The following is a 27,947-nucleotide window of genomic DNA, read 5'->3' on the forward strand; positions in this document are numbered from 1 at the left end:
TCCAAATCTGAATGACTGAGCAAGGCGAAAGGGGAATTAATCAGCTTCTATGTGACCGTGCAAGCGCAAAAGAGGGCGGTGGGTGATGGGAAGCCATCGGACGTAAGCGTTGCGTCACGCCAGGATTTAAGTTACATGTGTTGCCTTCTCTTTTGGAGGATAGTAGTCTTGATAGCGTTTGGCGATTCCTTTGCAATGAGGATCGACCCATGCACTGTGCATGCACACCACTGTGACGCCCCCGAACCGCCATCGCACACTGTCTTTCATCGTAATATTAGGAGCGTTTCTTTATTGGAGACATTTCTTTGGTCACGGGTTTCTGCTGAACCTTTAGAGGTGAAAAGCCCGAGCTTAATTCTCACGATACGTCGTAGAGACGTGCTTCTTTTACTTTAATTAAATGTACTCCCACATTTTCGCAAACCCTTCCAGCTTTTTATAGTGTGACCTTAACAAGTAGTGCAGCAAAGTATGGCATGCGATTAGACGGTTATCAGACCGGCTGGGCGTCTTGGGTCTCGCCTTGTTTGCGGATCCATGGTGTAATATTAGATTGAAGTGTGATGTCCTGTTTGCAGGTAAAACTGAGCACACAGCGCTAATGATCCTGGGACACATGCTGTTCCTCCGCCTTTCGTGCACATACAAAACGGCGTTTAGCGTTTCCTCCGTAAGGTTTGATTGTCGTGTTTGTGAATAATCAGGTTTAAGGTTGGGTGCTAATTTTTCCATTGTAGGTCACAAGCTACAAACAACCCCCCTCCTCCTCCAACCCTCTCTCTCGCTTTCTTTCTCTCTCTCTCTCCTTGACTGTGTGTGTGTGTGTGTGCGTGCGAGCGTGCGAGCGTGCGCGCGAGCGCGCTGTGCCTTTACCGCCTCTCTTCTGCTGGAAACAACTCAACGCGCTCCAAGCGCTCGCTCGCGACCGTCACAGCCGCACCGTGGCGCGTGTCATCATCAAACAGGGCTGCTTCTTGTCTTCCATGCGGACCACAGACGGGGGACCTGCCCGAGCGCTATCGCTTCACAATAAAAACAACAACAGCAGCAGCAGCAGCAACGAGGCGCGATGGATGGAAAGCCGCAGCTTGCGCACTGAAGTTGGAGAGTGTTTCCTCGTGGAAGTGAACGGGCTGTGCGCCGCGAGCTCGCGCCTAAGGTGAGGGTGACCCGCGTCTTCATTGATTCCTTTTCCTCCGAGTGGCTCTCGCTCCGCCGAGGTTTTCCCAGCGCGAGCTGCTCCAGGTTTAGTTGGAGGGGCTTCGAGGTTCTGGGCAGTACGTGGAGCTGCACGCACGCAGCGCGTGTTTGTCAGCGAGGGCTCGTTTGTTTTAGACACATCTCAGCAGACTTTCCGGTCGGGTTTGCCTTGGGAGCAGGAAAGGCATATCTTATTTTGGGTGGCTTATTCTCGCAGGCCACTTCAATGACTTATGCAGTAAGTTCATTTTATTATTATTATTATTATTATTATTATTATTATTATTATTATTATTATTAAGACATACACAACACAGCATAAAGGCACATTTCCTAGTAGATAGTTTGGAAGCGCGTGTATGGGGGAGGGGAAGATCAAAGCTACACCGTAGATTTTGTTTTGCCTCTACACTGCTACACACAACTACACACAGCTACACACAACTACACACAGCTACACACAGCTACACACAACTATACATAACTTCACATAACTACACACAACTTCACATAACTACACACAACTAAACGGCCCTTCCTCACGTTCAACTATCAAATGGAGAAATTCCTGTGTTTATGAAAAAACAACATTTACTTATTTTGAGAATAAACACCTATTTTGGTCATGGACAGCATATATAAATTCACTCCCATGTGTGTGTTTGTGTGTGTGTGTGTGTGTGTGTGTATATATATATATACACACACACACACACACACACACACACACACACACACACACACTATTGACCTGTTTCTAGTAAGTGCAAGGGATATGCCATTTTTATTAGCATTTGCTCGAGGCTGCTGTTCTAGTAGTTTGTTGTTGCTCTTGATTAAAACTGCTACTCAGATGGGTGTTGCTTCTGTACTTCTAGGCATCTCTCTCTATTATTGCCACACAGGAAACTTCACCTGAAGTTTTACAGTTCAGCATTGCCCACAGACAAACGCTCTCTCTCTTTCACACACAAACACACACACCCACACACACACACACACCAGGAATTGAGTAGAGCCTCATGAGCACTAGTGGTTGCATATCTTGTTGTTGCTCACTCCTCACCTCCCTTGAGAAATTTGTTCTGTGAGGGCTGTGTTGCTAAGGCCATAGAAAAAAACAGAAGTGAGTAAAACATTTTTTCAGAAGAAATCATTTTGCTGTTACTGAATGAGTTTGGACATCTGTGTGCTGATTAATATCTTGTGGTCTTACAGCATTTATCTGAAACTTTTATCTAAAGCAACTTACAATTATGACTGAATACAAGTTGAACAATTGAGGGTTAAGGGTCTTGTAGGAACTTGGTGGTTGGGGGGCTTGAACTGGCAACCTTTTGTTTACTAATCAAATACCTTGTCCACTGAACCACCACTGGCCTTGGTCTTCTGTCACACTGAAATTGAAGTGTGTGAGTTCTGCATCTGAGTACAGTGCAGTTCAGCACAAAAGTTAACTCAGTGTTGTTTGTGTTAAGTTGGATTAAAATGGGGAGTGTAGGTGTTAATTCAACACTGGGGATCTTGAACACATGTAGCAGGGCACATATGCAGCTTTAAATGCTATTGTATAGCACTTCTCTATGGTTTTGTGAATCATGGCATATTGTGACCTTTGGTCATGTGATATGTAGTTTGCGCGATGTCTGATAATGAGGAAGTTTTCAGGCCGTACTCTCTGGAATTAGAATCAGCAGTATTCATCCTTCACCACTCCAGGTAATTCAGTTTCAGTTTGACGCATTACAGTAGCACGGTGCTGCTGCTAAATAAGATTATCGTGTGTGTGTGTGTGTGTGTGTGTGTGTGTGTGTGTGTGTGTGTGTGTGTGTGTGTGTGTGCGCGCGCGCGCGCACGCGCGTGTGCCTGCAGGGCAGGAATGATAACTAGTGTAGAACTAATATGGGATTTTTGGCACCAGTACCACTGTGATGCTGGTCACACTACAACACCTGAGGACTTACAGCCATTAGTTGTTACATGTAGCTATTCGAGTTATAGATACGTATGAGTGCTGTCTCTGTGGATGAGAACTCTGACTCTGACACACTCCTGTTTTAACAGCTCTTTTCAGACACCACAAGTGTGTTAACATATTCTAATGTGAGCTCCATTGCAAACTGTTATAGGAGCGTCAACAGTAGTTCACTCCCTGCACACTAACTTAACCAGTCACTCGCAATGTCCAGTTAGCTATCCACAAACACTAATTGTAAAGTCTTTCTTCAGCAGTTATCTGAGATAGAGTTCTGGTTGACCTCAGCTGTTTGTATGTTGCTCATCAACTAGTAGACCACAGTTCAGTACAAGTGTGCATGTGTGCCCCCCACAAAAAAAAAACAGGCTTATTTTCATAACAGGAGTGTTCAGATGTAGCTTTGTCTACTTTCTGCCTTACAGCAGAAGTAGCTAATTTGGATAATAACCTGGGCTGTGTGCTATGTCTATCTAGCTAATATTTTTGCTATATTAAGCATTAATTACTTCTCTTTATTAAGCAATAACAAGTGGAATCGCAAGATGTGGAATAAGCATGGTCTTTATAATGGAAGTTAAAAAGTGGAGGCAGAATTAATACCATGAACTGTTAATGAGTTCCAGCTAACAAGCAAAAATAAACAAGCTTCCTGTTGAGCTGTGGGTGAGTGAGGAACTGGGAGCCTGGGGGTGGGATAGATGGAGAAATACCATCATCTGCGGCTAGTGGAGAAACGTAACATGACCACATCTGGAAACCCCAACGCGGTAGCACACATATGCTGGTACTCCAGAACATGTGTGCTGATATTCCAGAGCAAGCCAGCCTGGAGGGTCACCCTCCATACTTATCATAACGCAAGAGTATTCTGGTAAGAGAATTCTCAACTCTTATGTCCAGATGGATCAGAATTTCTGGCTAGACCATCCCTGAAAACTGCCTAATTCTTGCAGATGTATTTAACAATAATTTAGTTTCTACTTTAAGGCAGAATATTAAGTTTTTTTCAAGTGTACATCGGATTACGTTAAGTCATTAAGCATAAAACACAACATTACAAGTTTTATGATCTTATTATTACATACAAATGAGAGGTTTTCCAAGGATTGCCTTTGGCATTTGGAATTTAGTTGAGGAATCTCTGTTTGGACACAGGGATTGCTCCAATCACTTCTTTACATAGACTACTGGATAAATAACACTGAAGCTCCCATGCTGTTGGTTTAAATATAATGGTGATGTGGATTTTGTTTGAATCCTAGGTCACCTGATTGGACGACATTTTTGTCCCACAATTCTGTTCCCCTTTCCTAAGGCAGCCCATCAGGACCAGGTATTCCACAGCTCACCACAAAGGGGGAAGCCTCAGTACTTGTAGGGAATTTGCACCAAGGGTTGTAAATGATTAGAAGCGAAGTGGGATAATGGTTAATCCGGACCGTGTGGGGGTGGGGGTGAGATGAGCTTGTGAGGAACTGCTGAAGGCTTGGTTCAAAGGCTTTGGCTCTTACTTTGAGAAAATCCAAATCCTCCAGAAATAATTCTGCCTGAGATGGCCTTCTTTGTGAAGCAGAACTCAGGCAGCTCGTAGAACTGTAGAAAGCAATATAACGACTGGAGGACAGAGGATAGGACTGTTGCTGTAAATGGAATCTCCATGTACAAACTACAGTGGAAATCATAAATGCTTAAAAAGCAGAAATTATTTAGTTAGAGGTGGTTTATGCTTTTTCTGTGTTTGTTGCAAGTCTTGTCATATTCTGTATGTTTATAATGTCACAAGCAGCCAAAAATAAATTTCCACAATGTGGGCAATAACATTTATCTATCTGTCTATCTATACACATGACAGAAATTTGAAAAATAATTTGAAAAAAGAATAAATTGAACTAAACAATTAGTGTCCTGCTCTTGTAGTATATTTTATCAGTAGGTTCTAATGATAGCAAATTTGAATTCACTCAGATCAGTTTGAACAAACGCTAAGGACTGGTTAAGGATGTGCAGACCTTGGCTGAGTGGGTGTATGAGTCAATGGGAGAAGAGTTAAGTGGTCAGGTAGTGTGGCTCTGTTCAGCCTGACACTTACCTAATCCACGTCTGTGAACTAGGGTTGGAGAATGCACTGCTTATCATTGTCACAATATAGACCTTTATGCTGATATCACACAGGGTCACAGGGCATGACAAACGAAACTGTTACAGATCTGTTTTTATGTGATGAATAAACATTCTGGCCAATTTTACATGTTCCTGCTGAGTTTTTTCCAGGTTTTCCAATGAATCCAGGCATTCATGGGATCCAACAAAAATAAAAAGTTTTGGTCAGAATAATGCAAGCTTGCCTTTAACCATCTCACATCAAGGATTCAGCAATGTATTTTTTATATATTGCAAGGCACATCACAGCTGCAATATGTAGTAATATATCTGCAATATATTATTTTATCTACATATTGTGTAGCCCTGATGGGAACCCAGGTTTTTTCATAATGATGCCTTAGTTCTCCACTGTAACTGTGTAGTGCCAGCACGGTCTGCTTGAATGGGAATTAGTTTTTGTATGACCTCTGTCTGAGGGAGGGAGAAAAGCAGTGTGTGCAGGGCTCAGTATGTAACAATGTGTGTTTAGTGTGTGTAAACGAGCGAGAGTATTTGAAGTTAAAGGGAGGAAGAGGCATTAAGGTCCCACTTGCAGCTGTTGACAGAGATTTGAGGCTCTAACATCTCCATGGCAACATTGTTCTTTCTGATGTCTGTATCACTGATGGAGTTTGTGCTGTTCTGCAGAGCCTCTCAGTCATGCAGAACACAGAGCCCCAACACAGGATGCTGCACTGGTGCTGGGCTGCTTAGTTCTGGGTGGCAGTGGCTTACACGTCTAGTACCAGATACACAGCAAATAAATCTTTATAGCATTTCATGTGCTCAAGTAAACAGTACAAGAGTGCTAATTTTGTAGAAAAAGAGTGCGGAAGAAAAAGGAGAATTAAATGGCAAGCAATAAGCTGTGGAAGAAAGGCTGCGTCTGTGATTAATCTGCTCGAGGTTTAGTTTTATTGGTTGATGGAGATCCTTTCTATATCTGTGAAAGTCCTTTTACTGAAAGCGCTAGCATAGGCCACTTGCTGAAAGAATTGTGTCTACGTGTATGTAATTAGTATTACATATTTACATTTACATTCATGGCATTTACCTTACGGCATTTCTATTCCATCACTAGGTGTACCATCATCCTTATTGTCACTCAACCTCTTTATGTTAAAATGAATCAGAATTGTTTGGTGAAATTGGGAATTTCTGCCAACTGTAAATTTCAGATGAGGAAATTGAAGGGCTGTATGTCGAAAAGAAGCACTCAGATTGGCATGAGCACAGATCGCCAGCAGTCCCCTGTCTGCATGCTTCTCAACTGTGGCAGCCAAAGTCCCTGTGCCTTGCCAACGTTGTAAATATTTCATGTTTAAATCCCTGACATAACATGTTTTATGGTGGGTCACATACAAGAAAGTCTTCTTCTCTACTTTTAACACAGACATGTTGCTTTTATGGTGAGTTAAAAACAACTGTGTCGCAATTAATGCAATATTTGTTAAAGTTTATAGGTTAAACAGAAAATAACAAACCCTTAAACTTATGAGCAAAGATGTTCTTTTACCAGAAATTTGCTAAAGTTATATGTATAGCATTTGCAGGTATTTAGAGGTATTTGTATTTAACTGGATTGGATTCTGGGACTCTACAAATTGCTAGAAAAGTTTCAAGAAGTGTTTGGCCTTTCCTGTTGCATCTCCAGTTACAAGCAGTCTGTGGTGATGAAACCTTATTACTTAAGATTTGTGCCTGGCCGAAACAATATAGATAACTGATACTTTATGGTACTGAAAGACTTAATATAATCCTGAATTAATTTATTCACTTTTCATTTCTGCTTTATTTTTAGCATTTATCATTTTGTTAGGTTCTAAACCTCTTTATAATCCATTTTATTTGCATCAGCCTTTTCTGTCATGGAGAGGTTTCTCATGGAAGACCTTTCCTGTAAGATGGCTCAAAGAGTCTAGCTTACTGCATCAGGATCAGGCACACAAGGTGATGTGGTTAAGCATCATCCCTGTTCTGCAGCTTTACAGCTAAACATGGCAACCCAGACTCCATTTTTCTGCTGTAAAATGACAGACTCCTTATAGAGTGTCAAATGATTCCTCTGTCATCTGAGCAGGGTTAAGGAATGGGTGTGTGAACCTCTTCTCTGATCTCTGAAGGTCCATTTCATATTTGCTATGGAGTAGCACTTGCTCATCATGAACAACAATAGAAGCTGAGATTATGTATCAGGTCTTCATTTCCTAAATACCCCCATCAGTACCCTCATTATTGGTTCCACCTATGTGCTTACACTTGTTTACCCCTTTGTTAACAACGCCTGTCTTACAGGTACATTGTCAGGCTGTAGCCCGTTTGTTGGCAGGCAGCTCATCAGCCATCCACTACCCCATGACTGGTCATCGCTAGTCAGATTCTCGCCACATCACCACTGACACAAGAGCAGTACTTATGTGTGGACCCGCGTTAAACTGCAGGCATATATTTAGCCGCCGTCCCAAACATGACCCATGTTATTGGACCGTATTCTGTAGGTGTGTTTTAAAGTGCAGTGTGTGGTCCTGTGTTGGTGTCTAAGGTTGAAAGGCTCTGATGTGAAGTGTGATGGCAGATACTACACACATTTCACTCCAGACGGGAGTTAAAACTGTTGGAAAGGTCAAGCATTACAGACACAGACCCTGTTTGGGGAGGAGGCATCAGGGTTGCCTATCATTGAGAACTTTCAAGGATTTCTCAGGGAAGATTTTTTTTTCGTGTTTTTTTTTTCCCCTAGGGTTGAGTATTATGACAATACTATTCTACTGATTGTTACTCAGAAACCAAAACACTGTCACTTGCTCATTATTGACAGTAACTGCTTAACTATACATTATCAGAACACAATTCAGTTATGACATTGTGTGGTCATAACCTTTAACAGTGTAGGAAACACACTGACTGCCTAGTTATGTAATAAACATAATGCCCACAAAGGTTTAAGTTCAGATCACCTCTCATTATTTTAATGTACACATTATACATGCTTCATCTGTCATGGGTAAATATGTTGTAATTAAAAAATAAAGTGAACTAAACCCATTTAAAGAGAGAAAATGCTGCCGGATAAGAAATAATCTGCCATCATAGAGTATTCTTGGGATGCAAGACTGGATGCATGGTTCCTCTGACAGATTACAATCTGGTAGTCCTAATGTTCTTATTTCATTAATGAGGACAATTAAACCTTTAAATGTTGCATATGTTCAAAGCAGTATTTGGCTAAAGGGCCATTGGGTCTTTCTTGTATCACTTATACAAATTCTCATAAATACATTTTTGCACCAATAATATTTGAAACCAGTTTATTGCTGTAAGGTTTTGGAAAAACATGCTTTTTGTGGGTCAGGTGCAGTTTTAGGAATACACACCATAAACCCAAATATGTACAGTGCTCAGTTATGTTGAATGCACCTTGACACTAGTGCAGTAGGTGACTCCTCCCTGCTGAGCTGAGGGGTTATTGCCTCGAAGGAGGAGACATTTTGTACTCTGCTGACATATTTTGGAGGTTCCAGTTCTTGTTGCTGAAGATGTGTGATGAAGAGTTGGTTGTGGTGCACAAGGCTGACTGTGTTGGCTGTCACTGTCCCGGCGCCAAACTGGTTCCTGGTCTGATGTAAGTCACGCACTTTCTAACATTCTGCCATGTCAGGTGGTAAGTGAATGCAGTGTGTCACACGGCAGATGGAAGATGGAGTGAAGACATTGACCATCCTCGTACACTGTAGGGGATGTAAAGTAGTTTAAAGGTGTGGGGTTGGATTCATTGCAAGAGAAAAGGTATATGAAATGCTCATCTTTTGTCCTGAAGACAAAAATATTCAATCATCCAACATTCATTTGAAAGGTCTTTAATTAAGTACAGTCTTATTCTGTTTAAAGCTGTCTAAGCCAAACCACATATATGGACCATAAAAATAAACCCCTCTCCCAGATCAGTCTGCAAACAAAAGTCTGAAGTGTTGTGGTATAAAGCTTGATATCCAAAGGACTCCTGGTTATACCTAATGCTGTACCATACATGCTAAAATTATTTGATTATTTAAGAGGAGAAGGGCTTAATTCCACATAACCTGTCTTCAGATACACAGAAAGCCAAAATCAAGTTACTTTAAAAGCTTTTTGTAGCAAATGATCGTGGTAATTATTGCTACACACAATCAATAGCTGCTCATTTCTGTTGTACTATGAACGCTTCCTGATTTGGTGGTGGGGTGATGTGAAACTGATTCTTAGAGCTTTGTTCTTCGATGTGAGTCAAAATAAGAGCTGTCTCACATTGAGTACAGCAAACCCATACATTTCGGTTTCCAAACTCTTCTACTGGAAACCCTGTCTTACTGAGAGTAGTGCTTCCCCTGAGAGAGTGTACTTCCCCGTCCATCAGCGCTCCACCTCCTACAGCTGAGCCTGCTCAACTGAGTCACCAATGAAGAGGAGGAGCATGCACAAATGGATGCAGTGGCTCAGGCTAGGCAGCCCACTACTAATGTACAACCCCCCCCAGAACACACACACACACACACACACACACACACACACACACACACATACACACACACACACACACACACACACACACACACACACCGGCCCCAACCCCCAGGGCCGCTGCTTGGGTGCGTTCCTAGAGGCGGCCTCTGCTTGGTGGAGCAGTTCAAGAGAAAATGGCTGCTGCTGCTTAATGCTCTTGTGTGCACATCTGTCAGGACGTGACCAGCCAGGAGGAAATGGGGCTCTCTGCAGACTCACAGATGCTCCTCCCACTTTGCTACTCTGTTTCTTTCCCTTCACACTTCAGTTCTTTTCTCGACAGTGTCCTGTTTTTCCACATTAATCACACGTGCGGTCTCTGCCGACTCTGTGTGTGCAGGCCAGATTTGGCTCCATTCTGTGTTCATTAACCTTGCACGCATGTATTTAAAACGGTTACTCTCTGCCATTTATGCACTGTTGTTTTGTAAAAAAAAAAAAATGTAGTGTGAAACATGTTGTGTATATGTTGTCTTTTTTTTTTTTGCACACATGACTTCATTCACAACCTCCAGTGTTTATATTTGACTATGTCTAGTTCATGTTGCTGAACTAGTGTGTATATTTGAGTATTTATAGTTCATGTTGCTGAACTAGTGTGTATATTTCCGTATGTATAGTTCATGTTGCTGAGCTAGTGTTTATATTTGCGTATTTATAGTTCATGTAGCTATTTGAGATTGCAGCTCCTGTGTATTCTCAAATACGTTGGCATTCTGGGAATTGTTGGAACTTTTACTATGTTTGAACATTTCAGCGTTTGGGTTGATATAGATATATTGATGGATATGTGATGGACATATTTATAAATAGAGTTGTACCTTCTATATATTCATGTAAACTATTACATTGTAAAATTCTAAATCTGATTTAAAACCATTTGTGGTCCAACACTCAATTCTCCCACATTGAGTGTATTGTCCTGACGTAGTTCTGAAGGGTGTGTGTTTGCTATTTCTGGCTAAAAGCCCTGTAGCCCTGTTCTAAAGGAGGTAATACTCATGGGTTTGGGGCTACCTAAGTAACCTATAAAGTGTGTTCTGAAGTTTGGAATCTCAGGAGGTAATGTGTTTTACCAACAACACAGGAAGGAAGCTCCATCAGCAGCTGGGTGTGTGTACAAAATGCAGTATCAAAATAGGTGAAATAGCATTGCATTAACTAGCTGAAAGACCCAGAAAGCATTGAGCTCAGAACTTCAGTATCAGAAATGTAGTAGATGAAGCCGATGGTGAAATCAGGTTATTTCTGAACTATTCTCACAATTATTCTAGTCATTCACACCAAGTTTCTCGTGTCTTTAAAAACATGTCCACCAGTGTCTGTTCTGCATGGCTTCCGTGAACTTGTATTGTTTCATAGAATTTTGAAGGTGCTTCATTAATTTGTAGCCTTATATTTCACAGTGCAAACATCCAATTTGCACAAGAATACTGTTTTCCTGTGGTGACTGTAGGCTATCAGTATCAAGATAATATACAAATAAACCCCATAGTTCTTGAGAAGTATAGCGGACAATGGGCTATTGTAGACACATTTATTCACCATCATTATTTTAACCCTCTGTGTATTTTATCATATTTTTCCAGGTTAATAAAATTAAGCTGTTACAGCTTGATAACTGCTAAAACGTCATCGGCTCATGTTTGGTCACACTTGGCCAATGCTGAGTTCATTTAGTTAATGTAGGCTTGTTTCGGTGCGGATACTAATGCATCTGTTGGTAGTGGTGTTCATTGCACTGTATTGATATTTTCACTAGGACTTTCACGCGATATTATGGCTGCAATTAGACTCGTACAAGTGTTTTATCTACAGGAAAGAGGCTGTCAGGTACATTCCTGGCATCTAGAGCTCGAATTGCGGCTACACTCCCAGCTCCTGCTTACACTTGGTATTAACATGCATCTCAGTGGTCAGCACTAAATACAGGTAAACAGGGTCATGTGTTTTGGAGACACATTGTGATCCAGTCACTTAAACTACATTCGTAGGGATGAATATGGCCATGTTGCATTTGTAGTGTAAACTGAAGTCTCAGTGCGTCCCAGACAACATGGAAGGATTTCCCTCGAGGACTCTAATTATACATAATAAGCATACACAGCACTCTTTGATCTGCCCAATGAAAGTGATGTAAGCAGCATGCAATGTGTTTACCAGTGACAATAAAATCAATATTATGATCATATATGAAAGTCTTAGGTTTTCGGGGGTTCAAGGTCAAACTAATGTTTGATGTATGTACAGATCAAGCCATAACTGATTATAATCAAAATTCAGGCATTGCCTGATTAGAGAAGCCTGGAAATTTTTGATTTGTTGAACCATTGAAGGTTGGTTAGCATCCACACACCTACTGAGTATAACAGGAATTTTGTAATAGGGAAAATATCTGAAATTTCTACCTAAAAAATGGTATAATTGTAATTCAAAAATAAATAATAAGTGGTAGTTCCATTTAGAATAGATGACAAATGTAGAATAGGCTCAGGCAGAATAAATTATTTTCCCAGCAACCTGTTTTGATGTACTAAGAAGACATGAAGCATGGCACGATGATTAAAATTCACTGCATCTAAACACATTAGCATTTCCAGGCTAAGCACTCAAAAACCTCATCCTTTATGGTTGCATAAGTGTAATTTCTCCGGCTAGTGCTCTTTTCCATGCTAGGATTAGCGTATTGCTGTAATGCCACTTTTGCTTGTGCATCTAAGCTGTTCGGTCCGTGGTAGAAGAAGGTAGCAGAGGTGAGGCTTGTTTTGCCTTGCACTTCCTGGAAGAGGCTGTGTTTTAGTTTAGCACCATCTGAACCGTTTACACAGTCGGTGAGTTGAGCGTGAGCTGATCTGAAAGCAGGATTAGTGCTGAAGTGAAGCAGGGCCCCGTGAGGCAGTCAGGGCCTGTGTGTTCCCAACTCCAAACACACTAATAGCAAAGGCTCAGGGCTTTTACTGCATTCAGCCCGTGCACAGCACATTATGCTGTCTAATTAATGTGTTCTTTATGAAACGGAGAGAAACAAAAGGAGTAGCACAGTCTGTGACCAGCAGATTTCCCATCCAAAACCCATCATTCTTGTTAGGTACAGTGAATCAGAAGACGCCCACGCCGAGGTCTCATATTTGTGTAATTATGGGAGCTGGCAGCTCGAAGAGATAACAGTTTCTTTTTCTTTTTTTGCTGACCCACATTTATTGTGAATTCTCCTCATTTATCGTCATTTATCCACAAAGGAAACAAGAATGACTCCTGGGCCATGGCTGGTTACACAGTGCTGTAACAAGTAGGTCACCACTAAATCCATGTGCGAGGGATTCATGAATCGATGCATTAGTCTAAAGGTGGTTCACGATCCACCTTCGTATGTTGTAGTTATAACCAGTTTCTAATAATATTTTTAAAAAGGATGCAGTCATTTAGTCTAGAGAGTTATTTATTTATTTATTTTTTTGTCATTCCTCCATATAGGTTGTGTACATTGGAACAAGATGCCATAACACACAACAGCAGTACAGCAGTAACATTTGGTCTAAATGAAATTCTCAGGCTATTTTCAAATGTAAATCAATGACTAGATTCACATCCCCAATGTGCTCTACGTAGGGTGTGGATCTGCCCATTGTCTGAGTGGTGTGCGTGTGTCAGAGAGCTGCAGAACCAAGTGTCAGAAATACAGAGAAAAGTATGTTAGTTATGAATCCCAATATTGCTTTATTGTCTAGCAACATCACGTGTACCAAAATGACAAAACAAAATCAAATCATGATGAAATGCAAGATTTCATGATTCATTTCTTAAAATATCGCAGTTAAAAAGAAACACTGTGGGGTTCAGAAATATACCTCTAATGTAAGTATGGAAAATATTCAGCCATGCTGATTGAACTAATCTGATAATTGATATATAATTTTAGCTAAATCTATTTTGAAAGAAAAATTGGTAAAACATTTGTTGATTGCATATAACAGGCGGTGAACCACTTTACAACAGACCTGATTTTAAAATAATAATATAATTTGTGGTGATCTAACACCTGTTTTTTGGTTTTTGTTTGTTTTGGGCTAGAAACGATTGTTCCACATTAGCCATCTTCACAAATCTTGCTGTTAACCTGGTCATTCACCAGAGAGTGCAATTATCTGGTCTCCCGGAGAGCCGGTGGCAATGCAAGGCGTGAGCAAGCCAAGACACGTCGCCGAGCAGCCAAGGAGAGTGCTAGCCCTGGGGAGCCATTAGCTAGGTCAGTCAGTCATCAGACCAAATACATCAGGTTCAACAAATAGAGAGTCCTTTATCAGCCTGAGAGAATCAGTTACCAGGCCAAGAAAATAAGTCATCACCTTGAGTGGGTCATTTACATATACCTGCCTAAGGAGGTGACCGGCTAAATAGCGAATGAATAGGAAATCGTTTACCACAGCTAAACGAGTGAGCTTTCATCACAGTAGACTTTACAAGGTTATCATTTTACTGCCAATGAGTTAACAGTCAGTCCAGTAATAGTCTTTGTATTGATAAGTATGTAATCTCACCCAGATTCTCATTACCCTCAATTTGGGCATTTCCCTGACACCTGCGCAGAGGTCAGTTGAGTGTCCTGAGACTATATGCAAGTAATGGTATTGTAAGATTTTTCTAATATTTCATGATAACACAATATCTGGTGACATTTATCACTGCATAGATAAATTGAATGAAACCCCACTGTGTGCCCACAGAATGTCTTACAAACCTGATATAGGCCAAGCAAAACAAACTGTTAACCTTTTAAAGGCAAAGTCAAACAGCTGTTGTCATAAAGCAGCTTTACAGAGTCCAAGCCCCCAGTGAGCAAGCCAAGGGGGACGATGGCAAGGAAAAACTCTGGGATGAAAACCTCTTAGTGTATCAGACAGTTGAATTGGACAGAAACCAGATGCCTTTTAAAGAATTACATTCCATCACTGGCAAATGATCTGGAAATTGTTGTTTGGTATGTTTGTTGTGTTGCCTCTTTTTTTTTTCCCAATGGTTGTTTTACATGCCAGCATATCTGTCCTTTCTGTCTATAAAAAGCTTACTTTTACTATAAGGGACATAAGCTTGCATACTTACAAATTACATTCATCTGCTCAGTGTTGCTGTTTTTAAACATAAGCCAAGACCAAATGATAGATGTTGCATTTTGTTTATGTGGTACCTCTCCTTCTTCACTGTCAGCCTTGGGTAACATACTTCTTACTGGAAATGGTGTTTTCATTTAATAAATACCCTCAACCACACAAAGAAGACTTTGCAGTGAGCTAGAAGTGTTGGAGTGCATCCTTTTTTCTCTTTTACTTCCGTTTCTGAGCTTGGGGTTACTGTTATTTTCCCAGACCAGTCTATAAGAACACTGATTATTTAGCTGAAATATCAGTAGAATACTAGTGAGTCCAGTGGTGGTATACTAGTATAGATGCCACACTGCTTCTTGTCTCAGACAATGTTTCTCAAGATGGGTTTGCAAAGTAATTTGTGTGTGTGTGTGTGTGTGTGTGTGTGTGTGTGTGTGTGTGTGTGTGTGTGTGTGTGTGTGTGATATTTTGGGCTAAAAAAAGATGACTAGCAAAGCAGTTCAGGAAATGTCACCAACAGAGCCCAACAGAAGACATTATTTAATAAATGTGACTGAATTATAGTTAAATAAAAAGTCAATTTCTCTACCCACAAATGTATGTTTTACTTAAGTACATGTAACTGAGTAAATGAAACTTGGAACTACCCACCTCTGTACTCACGCACAGTTTAAGCTGTTTGAGAGGCCGGCTGTGACACAACAGGAGCCCATGTGAAAGAGTCCCAAAATGAAGGGATGAATAATTCATGTGGAGGAGTGTGCGTGGCCTGGCTGGTATGTTGCCCAGGATGAATTGGGACATCTCAAATCCTTGCTGTTTAAAGCTGCAGCTCCTTGTTGCTATGCTACCACAGGCCTAGCTGCTGAGAGCGCGGATGGGCGTTGTGTGCTTCATGAGTGATCATGAGCTCTTAACCTTGTAAGGAAGCGGTGTTTCTCACTCTCGGGAGAGCCGCAGGTAATCACATTGTGGTATAGCCTCGAGCCTCTCTGCAAAGTGGCTGTTAGGATGAGCTGCAAACTTGGGGCTTCCACTTTTGACGTGGAGGACATACTGTTTTATTACACGCCTCATTAGCATAATGGGCTTTGTGGTGACGTTTAAACTGGAGGGTTGAGAGTTTTGAGGTGAGCAGAGCTGTATTATGTTGTGCAGGCCTTCCTGTAACACAGCTTCTTCACACTTCAGTGCATTCAGTTAGACATGCTAAGATCTTAAACACCAAGTTCTTTCTACAGCTAGCATATGCCTGAGCACAGAGACCGGTGCTGGGGTTAGGTTAAAGCTAAACATAGAAAGAATGGCGATGCGGTTATTTGAATTGAGTCCGGTTTTCAGGGGAAAAAAATAACTGAACTGCAGACATCTGTTCCAGAAATTTACACAGATTTAACACTGATCTCACAGAACAAAATTTAAGCTTTGACGGTTATATTCAGTGAGTTTGTTTCACAGTGATTGATGCCTGTGATTCTTGGCATCTTTGTGTTCAGTTGCTGGATACAGTACAAATAGACATATTGGTAACATCCTCTCAGCACCATTTACTGAGACTACCACACTGTTGAGATGAATGGATAGACTAATCCATCGAGGCTCACACACTACTGCCGCTCTGGTCACATGATTTGCTACACAGCTTATCATTTCATAGGAGCAAGTAGTGACCGGAGTAAACCAGAAAGAGGGTTTTCCAGGAGTGCTTTCCCCTCGTTACATAATGTGACGAGCCAGTACGTGACTGGGGTATGAGGATGTATCTCTAACTCCTCCTCTTCAGACCCAGCTTATGAAGATGGTAGATCTCGCATGAGTGTGTGCTGTAGCCTAAATAGATGCTGATTGGTTCTTTTTAACTAGCATACTGCTCTAATGTTTACTAAAAATACTCGATTCTATTATTTTAGGTGGAAATTAGATCACGTCATACTAAGCATTATTTTAGTAAAAATTCCATTTACTGCTTATTTTAAAGCTTCACTGAACACATGCAAGAATCCCTTGGTATTCCTGCTGTTTATGTTGGAGCTGGACTAGTTGGAGCATATCCATTTTAGCCTCCATGTACTTCAAGACTAAATTCCCAGAGCTCAGTTTCTCCAGGAAGGCAAGTTACACAGGTACAGACATGACCCAAATGCCATCTGCTGCTGCCCATAGCTTCGCTACTGCTCTGCCGCTACACCAGGAGGCCAGTGAAAGCTCTTCTTCTCAAACTTCTCAAGACAGGTCATTGCTGGTCTGTTGTCACAGGGGTTCGGGGAAATATTAGCTTCAGTATAAATTACAGGATTCATAGAGTATTGCATGACTGATGAGCAGTACAAGTGGGTGTGAAGTAGAATTTTCACATCCACAGGTTGCCAAGGCCAGCAGTTATTTAACACTACACATTTTCAGAGGACCTTATAGCTGTTTTATAGAAATTCACAGGACAACTTACAGATGGTGTATAGAATGTGTGTGGACCCCCTGCTTGGTTGTTAAGGGGAGAGCTGGCGATATCATATTTGAATTTATGTGTTGTCGATTCATTGCAAAAAACATTTGTTTTTTTTAGACCATCTATGATTAATAATAAACATAGTTTAGGTTCTATGTGAATTTGTATTTTGAAGTCAAGATTTCATGTGTGTTGATGGTACAGAGCACATACTACGCAGATGTAATTTGGCTCAAAATACAAACATTATTTCAGAGCTAGAAACTGCTAGGTGTTTTTTTTTGCCTCATTACACTCCTACTAGCCACGGTGGTGAGCTTTTGTGAGCTTAAAGCTCACTACAGCAACATTCCCTATGGAGTGCCATTGTTGATCGTATCCCATACGTGAAGATATTCCCATCCATCTGGCTAAAGGAATTCACGTTTGCCCTCATTTCTTAAAGGATTACATTGGTGTTGCCTTTACATGTTATTATGCTATTAGGACTGTTTTCCTCTTATGAGGTGTTTGTGAATTGGTACTCTAGCCTGCTTTTCCTCCCTGAATTCAGTAAGCTTTCATCTAAACAAATTGTTATTCTGACACCAACCTGACAAAAGTCTCAAGAAGACACCCGCTTAGTGGGTCCTCTTTATGTATTTAATAGTATTCTATTTATGTATTTAATAACATGGAGATGGACATTTGTGTACCTAAATGTTTATTTAAAAAATATATCCCAGTATTTTCTTGGTGAATTATTTTACTTATTTTAAATAATAATGGGGGGTTTTTTTGGCACTGTTTATGAACAGTGGTATAAAAATGTTGTCATCTCCCAGAATAGATTGGAAAATTTGCAACCAATTATAATAAAATACATGTCAACACAATGAAAACATGATTAGCTCCCCCACCGTCTCCATGTTTCACACATCTGAGCATATATGGAAGTGCTCAGAACATGCCATCAAGGGACGGCTGTTTTGGGATTATCTCAGGTTTTTTTAGGTTTACAGAGGGGTGGCCTACAGATTCACAGCTGCCAGCTTTGTGTTGGGGGTAGAATTAGCATTTGGGTGGTCCAGCCAAAAAAAAACAAAAAAAAAACAAAACATAAAACAGTTGGGCTCAACACTAAAAACGGCCATCACTAAACGGCCCTGACCCTAACACCAATCAGCTGTTACCAGTGGGTTTTAAATTGTCATGAGTTTATTTTTTGGTTTTTCAAGTAATTTCAATATAGTACCACATTAGGCATCACTATTGTCTGCATAAACTCATCTTTAGTGTTTATCTTTTAACCTGAATAATCTCTGTGTGGAAAAAGACTCCATAGATTATAAAGCCACTGTTGTAGTGTAACTGTTTCATTAATTACACTGTAACATACTGATTGACAGTACATGGCGATGCACGATACTCTGTCCTTACATGTTGTAAAGCAGAGTACCATTGCCCATCATGTAAGTACAGAGTAGCAAACAACTGTTACACATTCTTTACTTTATACTTTAATGAATGATATAATTACACTGTAACAGTGGCTATGTAAAGCGGCTATGTAAAGCTACTCTAAAGACTAATGGAAGTTTAAAAGACCAGAGCAGGATCTCCAGAGCTCTGGCACAAATAGCTTACTCCATTAGGACATGTTCACATTGGCCTTTTAGCCATGCCATACTGGACATCCAGCAGTCCGGAGTTAGGAAACAGATGTGTGCTCCTGTGGACAGCTAATAAATTATTCAGATTCTCCCTCCGAGATTCATTCTGAATCTGCGCTTAGAAGTCGCGTATGCTGATCGCCTGTCATCACCCTGTAGTGATGCACAGAGGTTCTCCCATTCTCTCAAGATATTTAATTCGAGTCGAGAGGAAGTAAAGAACCAATGCTGTGTTCACATTACAGTTCACACGGTTCAACACCGACTTCTTGCTATGATAAGATTCGCCGGTTCTTAACAGTTCACACTCGTAATTACAAGTGACCTGTCTGTCTGTCTGCCCTCATGCGCACATCGTTATGTTTTTGCATAAAGCATCTTGCATAAGTCACCATTTTCGCCTCAAATGTGGTATGACAACGCGCTCCGCAGTTTTCTCGGCAGGATGGCCGTTGGGCAGATGTGCAGGATCAGCTCAAGGAGGTGATGGTAAAGACGCCACTGCTGCTGCTTTGCTCTCGTGACTCGGCGGGTGCCGACCGAGACGACAGTGCCAAGTGCGCACATATAGACGAGAAGCCACGTTAATTCCGTTCATATCTAGGACCACATACAAAACTGTTTAAGTTTCTTCAGCCATGTGAACGTAGCCTTTGAAAACGTTTTGCTTGAGTATTTGGGTAAACTCTCGTAGGAGTGTTTGGGTAAACTCTCGTAGGAGTGTTTGGTGTTCTTGCCAGCCCTTTTAGCGCAGGGTTTCTTGCCAAACTAATTTGCCTTTTTTTTTTACCTGTAGAGTGGGGGCTGTCCTTCCTGTGTGCCTTATCCACTGAGGTGGGTTAAGATGAGTATAACAAGTGATGAAGTCAACTTTTTGGTGTATCGATATCTCCAGGAATCAGGTGAGTCCTTTTTGGTAAATCATCTAGATACTGACTTATTGACTTTACTTACTGTGTGACGCTCGCCTTCCTTGCATTTCACAATATGCGGAGTTTACTGAACTACTCTGATATAAAAAAAGCAAAGCAGAGGCCCAGTTCCCATATAAGGCAACACAACCATTAACACAGAATTCATGATCCTACGTGATGGGAAAAGGTGTTATACCCCCTGGCAGGAAGGTGACATGTAGGCACATGAGCAGAGAGCTAATCCACACTGCCCAATGCTTGGTGGAAAACAGGCAGGTTGGCAGTGTGCATGGAAAACTCTGCTCATGTGTGGTGCTTTTTCGTACACACACATATGTACAGACACTCAAGTAGAAGTGCAGAGATACCAAGTACATCATTAGTAATGGTCAATACAATTGCCAAACTGCTCGTAATGGCATTGAATTGAATGTGTGTTTCCTGTAAAAATGTTGGTGATACATATGATATAATTAGTGTATGGGGTTAAAAACACTAAAATGTGTCAAGCTGATGTCATGCACAAGGTGTCATACACATCTGTTCAGCACATCTATCTATTTTGGTGTAGTACTATGATCTTTAAAGTGCCACTCATCAGCTGAAGCTTTTCTACTCTCATTTCTATAACCTTTACCACATAATCTAATATGTTACTAACACATATTTGATTTGTTCATTCATTTGTTATCCCTGGCGATGTCTGGTGATATTGATCTCTGAGACTGTGAGTAGACTTGCAAGTGTAATACTGTAGGTGTCTATTAACTGTGCGTGTGTGTGTGTGTGTGTGTGTGTGTGTGTGTGTGTGTGTGTATAATTGGGTACATGCTGCAGGTTTCTCTCATTCTGCATTCACCTTTGGCATTGAGAGCCACATCAGCCAGTCAAACATCAATGGCACTCTGGTGCCCCCTGCTGCCCTCATCTCAATACTGCAGAAGGGCCTGCAGTATGTGGAAGCTGAGATCAGCATCAACGAGGTTAGCATGAGGCATTAAACTAAGGCTAAACTGAGGACTGTATTTTGGCTCCTGTTATATCAATAAGCCAGTATTGGGGAAACTACAAAGGCAAGTCCTAGTAATAAATATGGCCCCAACCAGACACATACAAACAGAAACACACACACACACAAAACATGTATTTTTCACACAACTTGACAACGTAGAATTTTGAATAACTACTGAAGATTTCTTTAGAAAATATTTTGTGAATTCAAGAGTTGTTAAAGTCTAATTTCATTTCCATGTGAGGCTCATGACTTTTGCCGTTTATGAGCCTTGCTGGATAATGTGTATTACTGTCAAGCCATAATTTAAAAAACAGTTAATTATTTGATTTGCTTTAATTAATCTTAATATAAAGGGTTTGTTTGGGGGTTTTTTTTAATGGGGCAGAGCAAGACCTAAATTAAGAGAAGCTGCTGCTTTTTGGCCATTCTTAGCTGAAAGTGAGCAATGCAAAAGTGTGTATTTTGATTTGAATGATAAATTTAAGGTGAAACAGGTTTAAATTGTGCAACATGAACTGGTGCTTCAGGACTAGAACTGGGCACTCTTAGTTTAAGCAGTTACATAGTCAGTATCTGAGGCATGACATGGGGCATGACTGAGGCATGTCCCGGCGTCACCACAACTCTGTGGGCGTCCGCGTGGCCGTTCGTCTGACGCCGTCCGCAATCTTCCCACCAGGACGGCACCGTGTTCGACGGGCGTCCGATCGAGTCACTGTCGCTGATCGACGCCGTGATGCCGGACGTAGTGCAGACGCGGCAGCAGGCTTTCCGAGACAAGCTGGCCCAACAGCAGCTGGCCGGGGACTGCTCGGGAGGCGGAGCCGGAGCGGCGAGCCAAAGCGGAGTGCCCAAGAACGGAGAGGCCACCGTCAACGGCCAGGAGAACGGCACCCACGCCTCCGTTAAACAGAGTAAGGCGGACGGGCGTTCATGGCTGCCACTGAAGTTGGCACTGCAGCCCAGAAAGAAGCTACCAAATTAATCATGTGCCAGCGAAGGCCTGTATGTGGTTTTGTGGGAGGAGAGGCTGTGTTTGATTAATTTTGAGGCAGCCCCTGTCTCACGTGGTAATTACTGTCCTTTATAAGTGATGTGGGATAGCAGTAAGTGGCTCAGGGGACTCAGATAATTGATGATTTCAGGCTCAGGTTCAAACCTGAAACAACACTTAATCCCTTAGGCTCGGAAGAGACTTAATAACGAAATTCAGTAGCTCAGTTTTCTCATTAAAGAGCATTACCTTAGATCCATTACACCTCATGTAGTGTTTATTTGCATGTTTCTAGTAGCTGTGAGCGGTGTGCAGGAAGCTTATTTTCTGCCTCTGTCTGGGGACAGGTAACCACGTGGAGACCATGGAGGTGGATGGAGAGGTGGAGATCCCAGCCAGCAAGGCTACGGTGCTGAGGGGTCATGAATCCGAGGTGTTCATCTGTGCCTGGAACCCCGTGAGCGATCTGCTGGCATCTGGGTGAGTCACCTGGTCCCTGGTGCATGTCTGTGTATGTATACATCTGAACTGCCCGGTGTGCTTCTGAGTATACTGACTGAAGACCTGTGCACCAATCTGAACACGTGTGTGTGCGTGCTTTCTTCAGCTCGGGTGATTCGACGGCGCGAATCTGGAACCTGAGTGAGAACAGCGGAGGCGGATCCACACAGCTGGTCCTGAGGCACTGTATACGCGAGGGCGGTCAGGATGTGCCCAGCAACAAGGACGTCACCTCCCTTGACTGGAACGTCAGTGGCCCCTCTCTGGCTGAAAACAATCACACATCAGTCCTAGCAGGCCGTTTCATTTATTTGCTTTGTTTACATTACGTTTAATCATCATGCTTTCTGTCTAGCAAACCGACATGAGTAATTATTCCAAAAAACTGCTTAATATGGTTTTGATTATGCTGGCAGTCAGAACCAAGCTACAGCTGCAGGTTTCCAATACCATTACTTACTTTTCCCAATAGAGTGATGGTACCCTCTTAGCCACGGGATCCTATGATGGATTTGCAAGAATATGGACAAAGGATGGTACGTGCAAATGCTTTCTTAAACCAGAAACTTTGCTCCAAACCACTGGGTTTGCTTAATGGGAAAGTGCATCCAAACAGTGATACGGGGCGGAACATCAATGTGAGATAACGGCACCACTAGGCAGGATATTGATAGTAGGCAAGCCGGGTTTTCCTACACTGCGTTGGATGAGCCGTGCCTTTAAGATCACTGTGCGATCTTTAAGGTACAACCAGATAAGGTAATCCCTTTTCCTGTGTGTTGCCTAGGTAATCTGGCTAGCACTCTGGGCCAGCACAAAGGCCCCATATTCGCCCTGAAGTGGAACAAGAAGGGAAACAGTATTCTGAGCGCCGGAGTAGATAAGGTATGCTGCTCCTCCGTGTTCCTCAAGTGTGCGTTAAAGGCACAAAACAGGTGTGTGAGTCTAATCCTGCCACCGTTCTGGCGAACTTGCCGCTGTTTCAGACGACAATCATCTGGGACGCGCACACGGGGGAGGCGAAACAGCAGTTCCTCTTCCACTCAGGTGAGCTCATGACGACCCATCGAAGCGCACAGATCCTACACACAAGACCTGCAAGCAGGCCTTGTTGGTATGACCTATGACCTAGTCTACGGTAATTAGGACAGAGCTATTCCTGCCCATGGACCCAGTTCATGAGTGTGCTTAGTCAGAGACAGGTCCGTTCTTGGTTGTTAGCATTCCGGTGCCGTTTGCCAGCTGATGCCATTGCCCTGTGCCTTGCTGGTTTCCACAGCTCCTGCCCTGGATGTGGACTGGCAGAGCAACACCACATTTGCGTCATGCAGCACAGACATGTGCATCCACGTGTGCCGTCTGGGCACAGACCGCCCACTCAAGACCTTCCAGGGCCACACGGTAGCTCCGCCCACCCAGCTCGGCCTCCTGCGCTGTAATTGCTGAAGGCTTTCAGATTTGCCCAGCTCCTGGTGTGGATGTGGGTCCTGTAAGACTGTCTGTTTGGTCTTTCAGAATGAGGTGAATGCCATCAAGTGGGACCCATCTGGAACATTGCTGGCTTCCTGCTCTGATGACATGACACTGAAGGTAAGTGAAAGCTCCCATGGTTAGTCCCCTCTCACTGCTGCTTTGGATAAAATCCACCAGCCTAAAGTGTAACAGTATTCTTCCGAAAGGTTGCTAGGGCCTGTGATTTTTATGCAAGGTCTTCTGGTTTCTATTAAGCTCTGCTCTTCTCTACCGATTTTGATTCAGTTAAAAATGCGTTAGAATAGAGCTCGTCACAGAGCAGCTTTTCTTATTTGGCTATTTCCAGCAGTAAACTAGCATCAGATGCAAACATGAGCACTAGGGTGTTTTGGAAAACCAAGCCTGAATAGTCCTGTGTTGGATTTGGAGGTTTGTGCGTGTTTGGGCGTAGCTGACGGCATCTTCTCTCCCTTCAGATCTGGAGTATGAAGCAGGATTCATGTGTTCATGACCTACAGGCGCACAGTAAAGAGATCTACACTATCAAATGGAGTCCCACAGGGGCAGGCTCCAACAATCCCAGTGCCAACCTGTTGTTGGCCAGGTAATCACTGTGAGCACACATCTCTTCCCAGCATGCTTCAGTGCACAGTCAGATTCTGACATTAAAGACCTCTGAGAGCTACTTAGTGCTAGTACTAGTTCATACTAGTTAGTACTAGTACTAGTTCATACTAGTTAGTACTAGTACTAGTTCATACTAGTTAGTACTAGTGGCTCAGGGAGGTAAACATGTACACTTCTTTAATTTACGCTGTGTGTGTGTGTGTGTGTGTGTGTAGTATTTTAGTGTAGCATATGTGTGTGCGTGTGTGTGTGTGTTGTATTTTAGTATAGCGTGTGTGTGTGTGTGTGTGTGTGTGTGTGTGAGATACACATAGAGCACAGACTCACATACATAAGCCATACAAGCACACACAGGCATATAAATGCTAATCTTAAATTAGCATCTAATACAGCTAACACTTCCTTATGCCTGCTTTGCACCTGTGATTTTAAATCTTCCCCATAATTCATTATTTCCACAGAACATATTTTAAGAGATTTATTAATCCGTTTTCAAATCGAACTGCGTGTGTGATGGCTTAGCAAATTCCTTCCTTCCATGAATAATAATTCCATTTAAAAAACCGTGTGAAGCCCACTGCTCATGTTGTGTTTGTGGTCGATACTGCTCAGAGCGTCTCCATAGCAGCAAATAAGAAAAAGAAAACATAAAATCTAGATGCAGTTCTCGAAATAACAGCGACTCGTGTGCGGAGCGCTAGGACCCAGACAACAGGCAAAGAAACAGTCAGCCGTATAAGACGTTCTCTCTGTTAAAAGAGCTTGTGCTGCTGGTATCATTACCACTACCATATTGTTAGCACGTAATCAATCAACCCCTTTGGCCTTCTAAAAAAAAGTATTCAAACATATTTTCCTCCATTATTTTCATGTATGTATAGTTGTTTTTTAATCTTGACTTTGCTTACTGATAACACCAGCATAAACACATTTACATGTGTGGCATTTGGCAGACACTCTTATCCCAAGTGACTTGCATATTTGTCAGTAGTGTTTCAAGGAGATTTCAAGGAGAAGAGAGTTCCCCTTCCGACTTTATTTACGGCTTTAGGGTCCGTCAAGTTAGGGCTTGTTACGCATTCTGTATGTGCTAACCGTGGGCCCTGGCGCCTGTGTCCAGCGCATCCTTCGACTCTACCGTGAGGCTGTGGGATGTGGACCGTGGCGTCTGCCTCCACACACTCACCAGACACCAGGAGCCTGTCTATAGCGTGGCCTTCAGTCCCGATGGCAGGTTTCTGGCCAGCGGCTCCTTTGACAAATGCGTTCACATCTGGAGCACAGCAGTGAGTAGACCCCTCTGTTACAGCCAGGGAAGGGTGAGAGAGGACCTGACTTCAGTACTGATGTGTGTGTGTGTGCTGTTTTTTGCTGTTTGCCCATATCAGAGCGGAGCATTGGTAAATAGCTACCGAGGAACAGGAGGCATTTTTGAGGTCTGCTGGAATGGCTCAGGAGACAAAGTAGGGGCCAGTGCATCAGATGGATCTGTAAGTTACCCAATTCGGTTCATTTTGCAGTCATTTCTGACATTAACCTGGTCATTAATTTTATTTTCATGCTGTTCCAACGTTTGCTTTTCAAGGTTTGTGTTCTGGATCTGCGGAAGTAGCCCCTTGCCAATCTGAAGGCAGAGCTGGAACTGGGAAGCTAAACGCATCCTGACAGTGTTGGCGTCGCCGGGCTGAAACTCTCCGAGATCACGCTAATGACGAACAGGCAAGACCAAGCGCATGGCAGGAGCTCGACTATGGCAAGAAAAAAAAACTAAAACAAAACCCAAAATGTTAAAAACCAAATTCGAAGAAGATGGTTGACAGAGGAAGCAAAAGAGGCACACAGACCGCTCGCTCGCGGCCTCAGCCAGCCGGCGAGGGTTCAGAGGGTAACCAATCAGACAAGGCTGCTGTTGAGGCCTGAGAGATGGAACTGAATCGGAGCTTCTCAGTCTAGCTGTGGTGCTGGAGCTGGAGGTAGTGCCTGGGTCTCCTCGATCCTCCACCCTCTTGCCTTCTGGCAGCGCCTGATCAGTGCACTATTTGACAAGCAGTAAGAATTTTGTTGTTTTTATTTTCCCACAGTTCAGCAGTGCTTGTGTTTATCGCTGTCTTTTGGGTAGCCTTTGCACTGGAGATCCTGAGCGTTTAATGTTTAATTTCTCCTTAGTGGAGATTGGCAGATGTTTCAAGATTACTTCTTGTTTATGTGGTTTTTTAATCTGTGGACTTATGAAAGACAGACAAGGCTCTGGCAGTTACTGAGCTGTTATCCATCTCAAGCACATTACTACTGAGGTCAGTTATGAAACACAACTGCCAAGTATTTTTTCTTCTTAAAACAAAAATCTTTTAACAGTATGCCGGAGTACAGGATATAAGAAAGTACATATGTAAAATGTGTAGTTGACAATTGTTAAATCTGCCCTCTGGATGTAAATCTAATGAATGTATAGATATGTAAATTAGAAGAATATACAGATTTTCTATACTGTGTGTATCTATGTGTGTGCGCGCATGTGTATATATGTATGTATATATACACACACCCACACACACACACACACGTTTATATACAGTACCTGTAGTCACTGTCATCATCATCTGGAGGATTTGGCCCCGTGCTTTGCGAAAGCTGTGCTTGTTATCTCTCAAACCTCACTTGCTTTCCCCCGTCTAGATTGCTTTAGAATTTTGATGATCCTAGAAATCGTATTTGCAGAGTTGGTCGTGACGTTCTTTCAGAAGTTGAGGATGTGACGTGCCTCAAAATCTCTCATTTTGCAAGCATGTGTGGGACATTCCAGGCAATGTTTTGGTCTTAATTCTAACACTGGTTTACAAGCATAACAAAGTCTCGGGGGAGCGGAGCATGCTCGGATGAATCAGAGGCCAGATATATTCTGCTGCCGACTCCAGTACCAGCTTTAAGGAAATACTCATATACTCCCACTAAATATCAAGGTTTTGTCCATCTATTGAGCTTTTCTTGCATTTCTGATTGAGCATATTCTTCTGTAAAGCGTGTTCATTCATTGTTCCACCTGATTAGGCAAATGTCCAGCTACAGCCTTTAAGCTGATTGGTGAGTTAGAAGGCCCTACTGTTGCCTCTTTTTGATATGATTTATAGCCAGTGTCAGCTGTGAACGCGCGTGACCTCCTAAAACCCTGAAAGATGGGCTTAGCTTTAATTTTGTACTGTAAGTCTGCCTCTGCTTTATGGGACGACGGCATTTTTTCAACTAACAGGCCACACATTTGACATGCTTTTTCTTCTGGTCCTTTTGTATTGTTGCAACCGATTTCTAGGATTAAATAAAACTGACTTTTTCAGACAGTGTGGTGCAGAATTTTGATTGCATA

The 27,947-nt window shown here is 42.3% G+C and overlaps 1 protein-coding gene across 3 annotated transcripts; it reads left to right on the forward strand.

Annotated features, from left to right (window-relative positions):
* The first annotated feature begins 77 nt into the window (after positions 1-77).
* tbl1x (transducin beta like 1 X-linked) lies at positions 78-27,919 on the forward strand. 3 transcript variants are annotated; one of them, XM_027032820.2, is made up of 16 exons: positions 78-1,162; positions 4,444-4,514; positions 19,859-19,964; positions 20,814-20,959; positions 21,671-21,905; positions 22,333-22,465; positions 22,593-22,734; positions 22,959-23,022; positions 23,274-23,371; positions 23,473-23,533; positions 23,766-23,887; positions 24,002-24,076; positions 24,436-24,563; positions 25,707-25,872; positions 25,975-26,076; positions 26,172-27,919. In XM_027032820.2, exons 3-16 carry the CDS (start codon positions 19,907-19,909, stop codon positions 26,196-26,198), a joined length of 1,557 nt encoding a protein of 518 aa, XP_026888621.2. In that variant the 5' UTR covers positions 78-1,162; positions 4,444-4,514; positions 19,859-19,906; the 3' UTR covers positions 26,199-27,919. The 3 variants fall into 3 exon arrangements, with proteins under 3 accessions (XP_026888621.2, XP_026888612.2, XP_026888604.2); XM_027032811.2 differs by lacking the exon at positions 4,444-4,514 and having other exon boundaries at positions 79-1,162; XM_027032803.2 differs by lacking the exons at positions 78-1,162; positions 4,444-4,514 and adding an exon at positions 1,187-1,441.
* Positions 27,920-27,947: the final 28 nt, after the last annotated feature.

The sequence above is a fragment of the Electrophorus electricus genome, chromosome 25 (assembly GCF_013358815.1).
Source record: "Electrophorus electricus isolate fEleEle1 chromosome 25, fEleEle1.pri, whole genome shotgun sequence".
NCBI lineage: Eukaryota > Metazoa > Chordata > Actinopteri > Gymnotiformes > Gymnotidae > Electrophorus > Electrophorus electricus.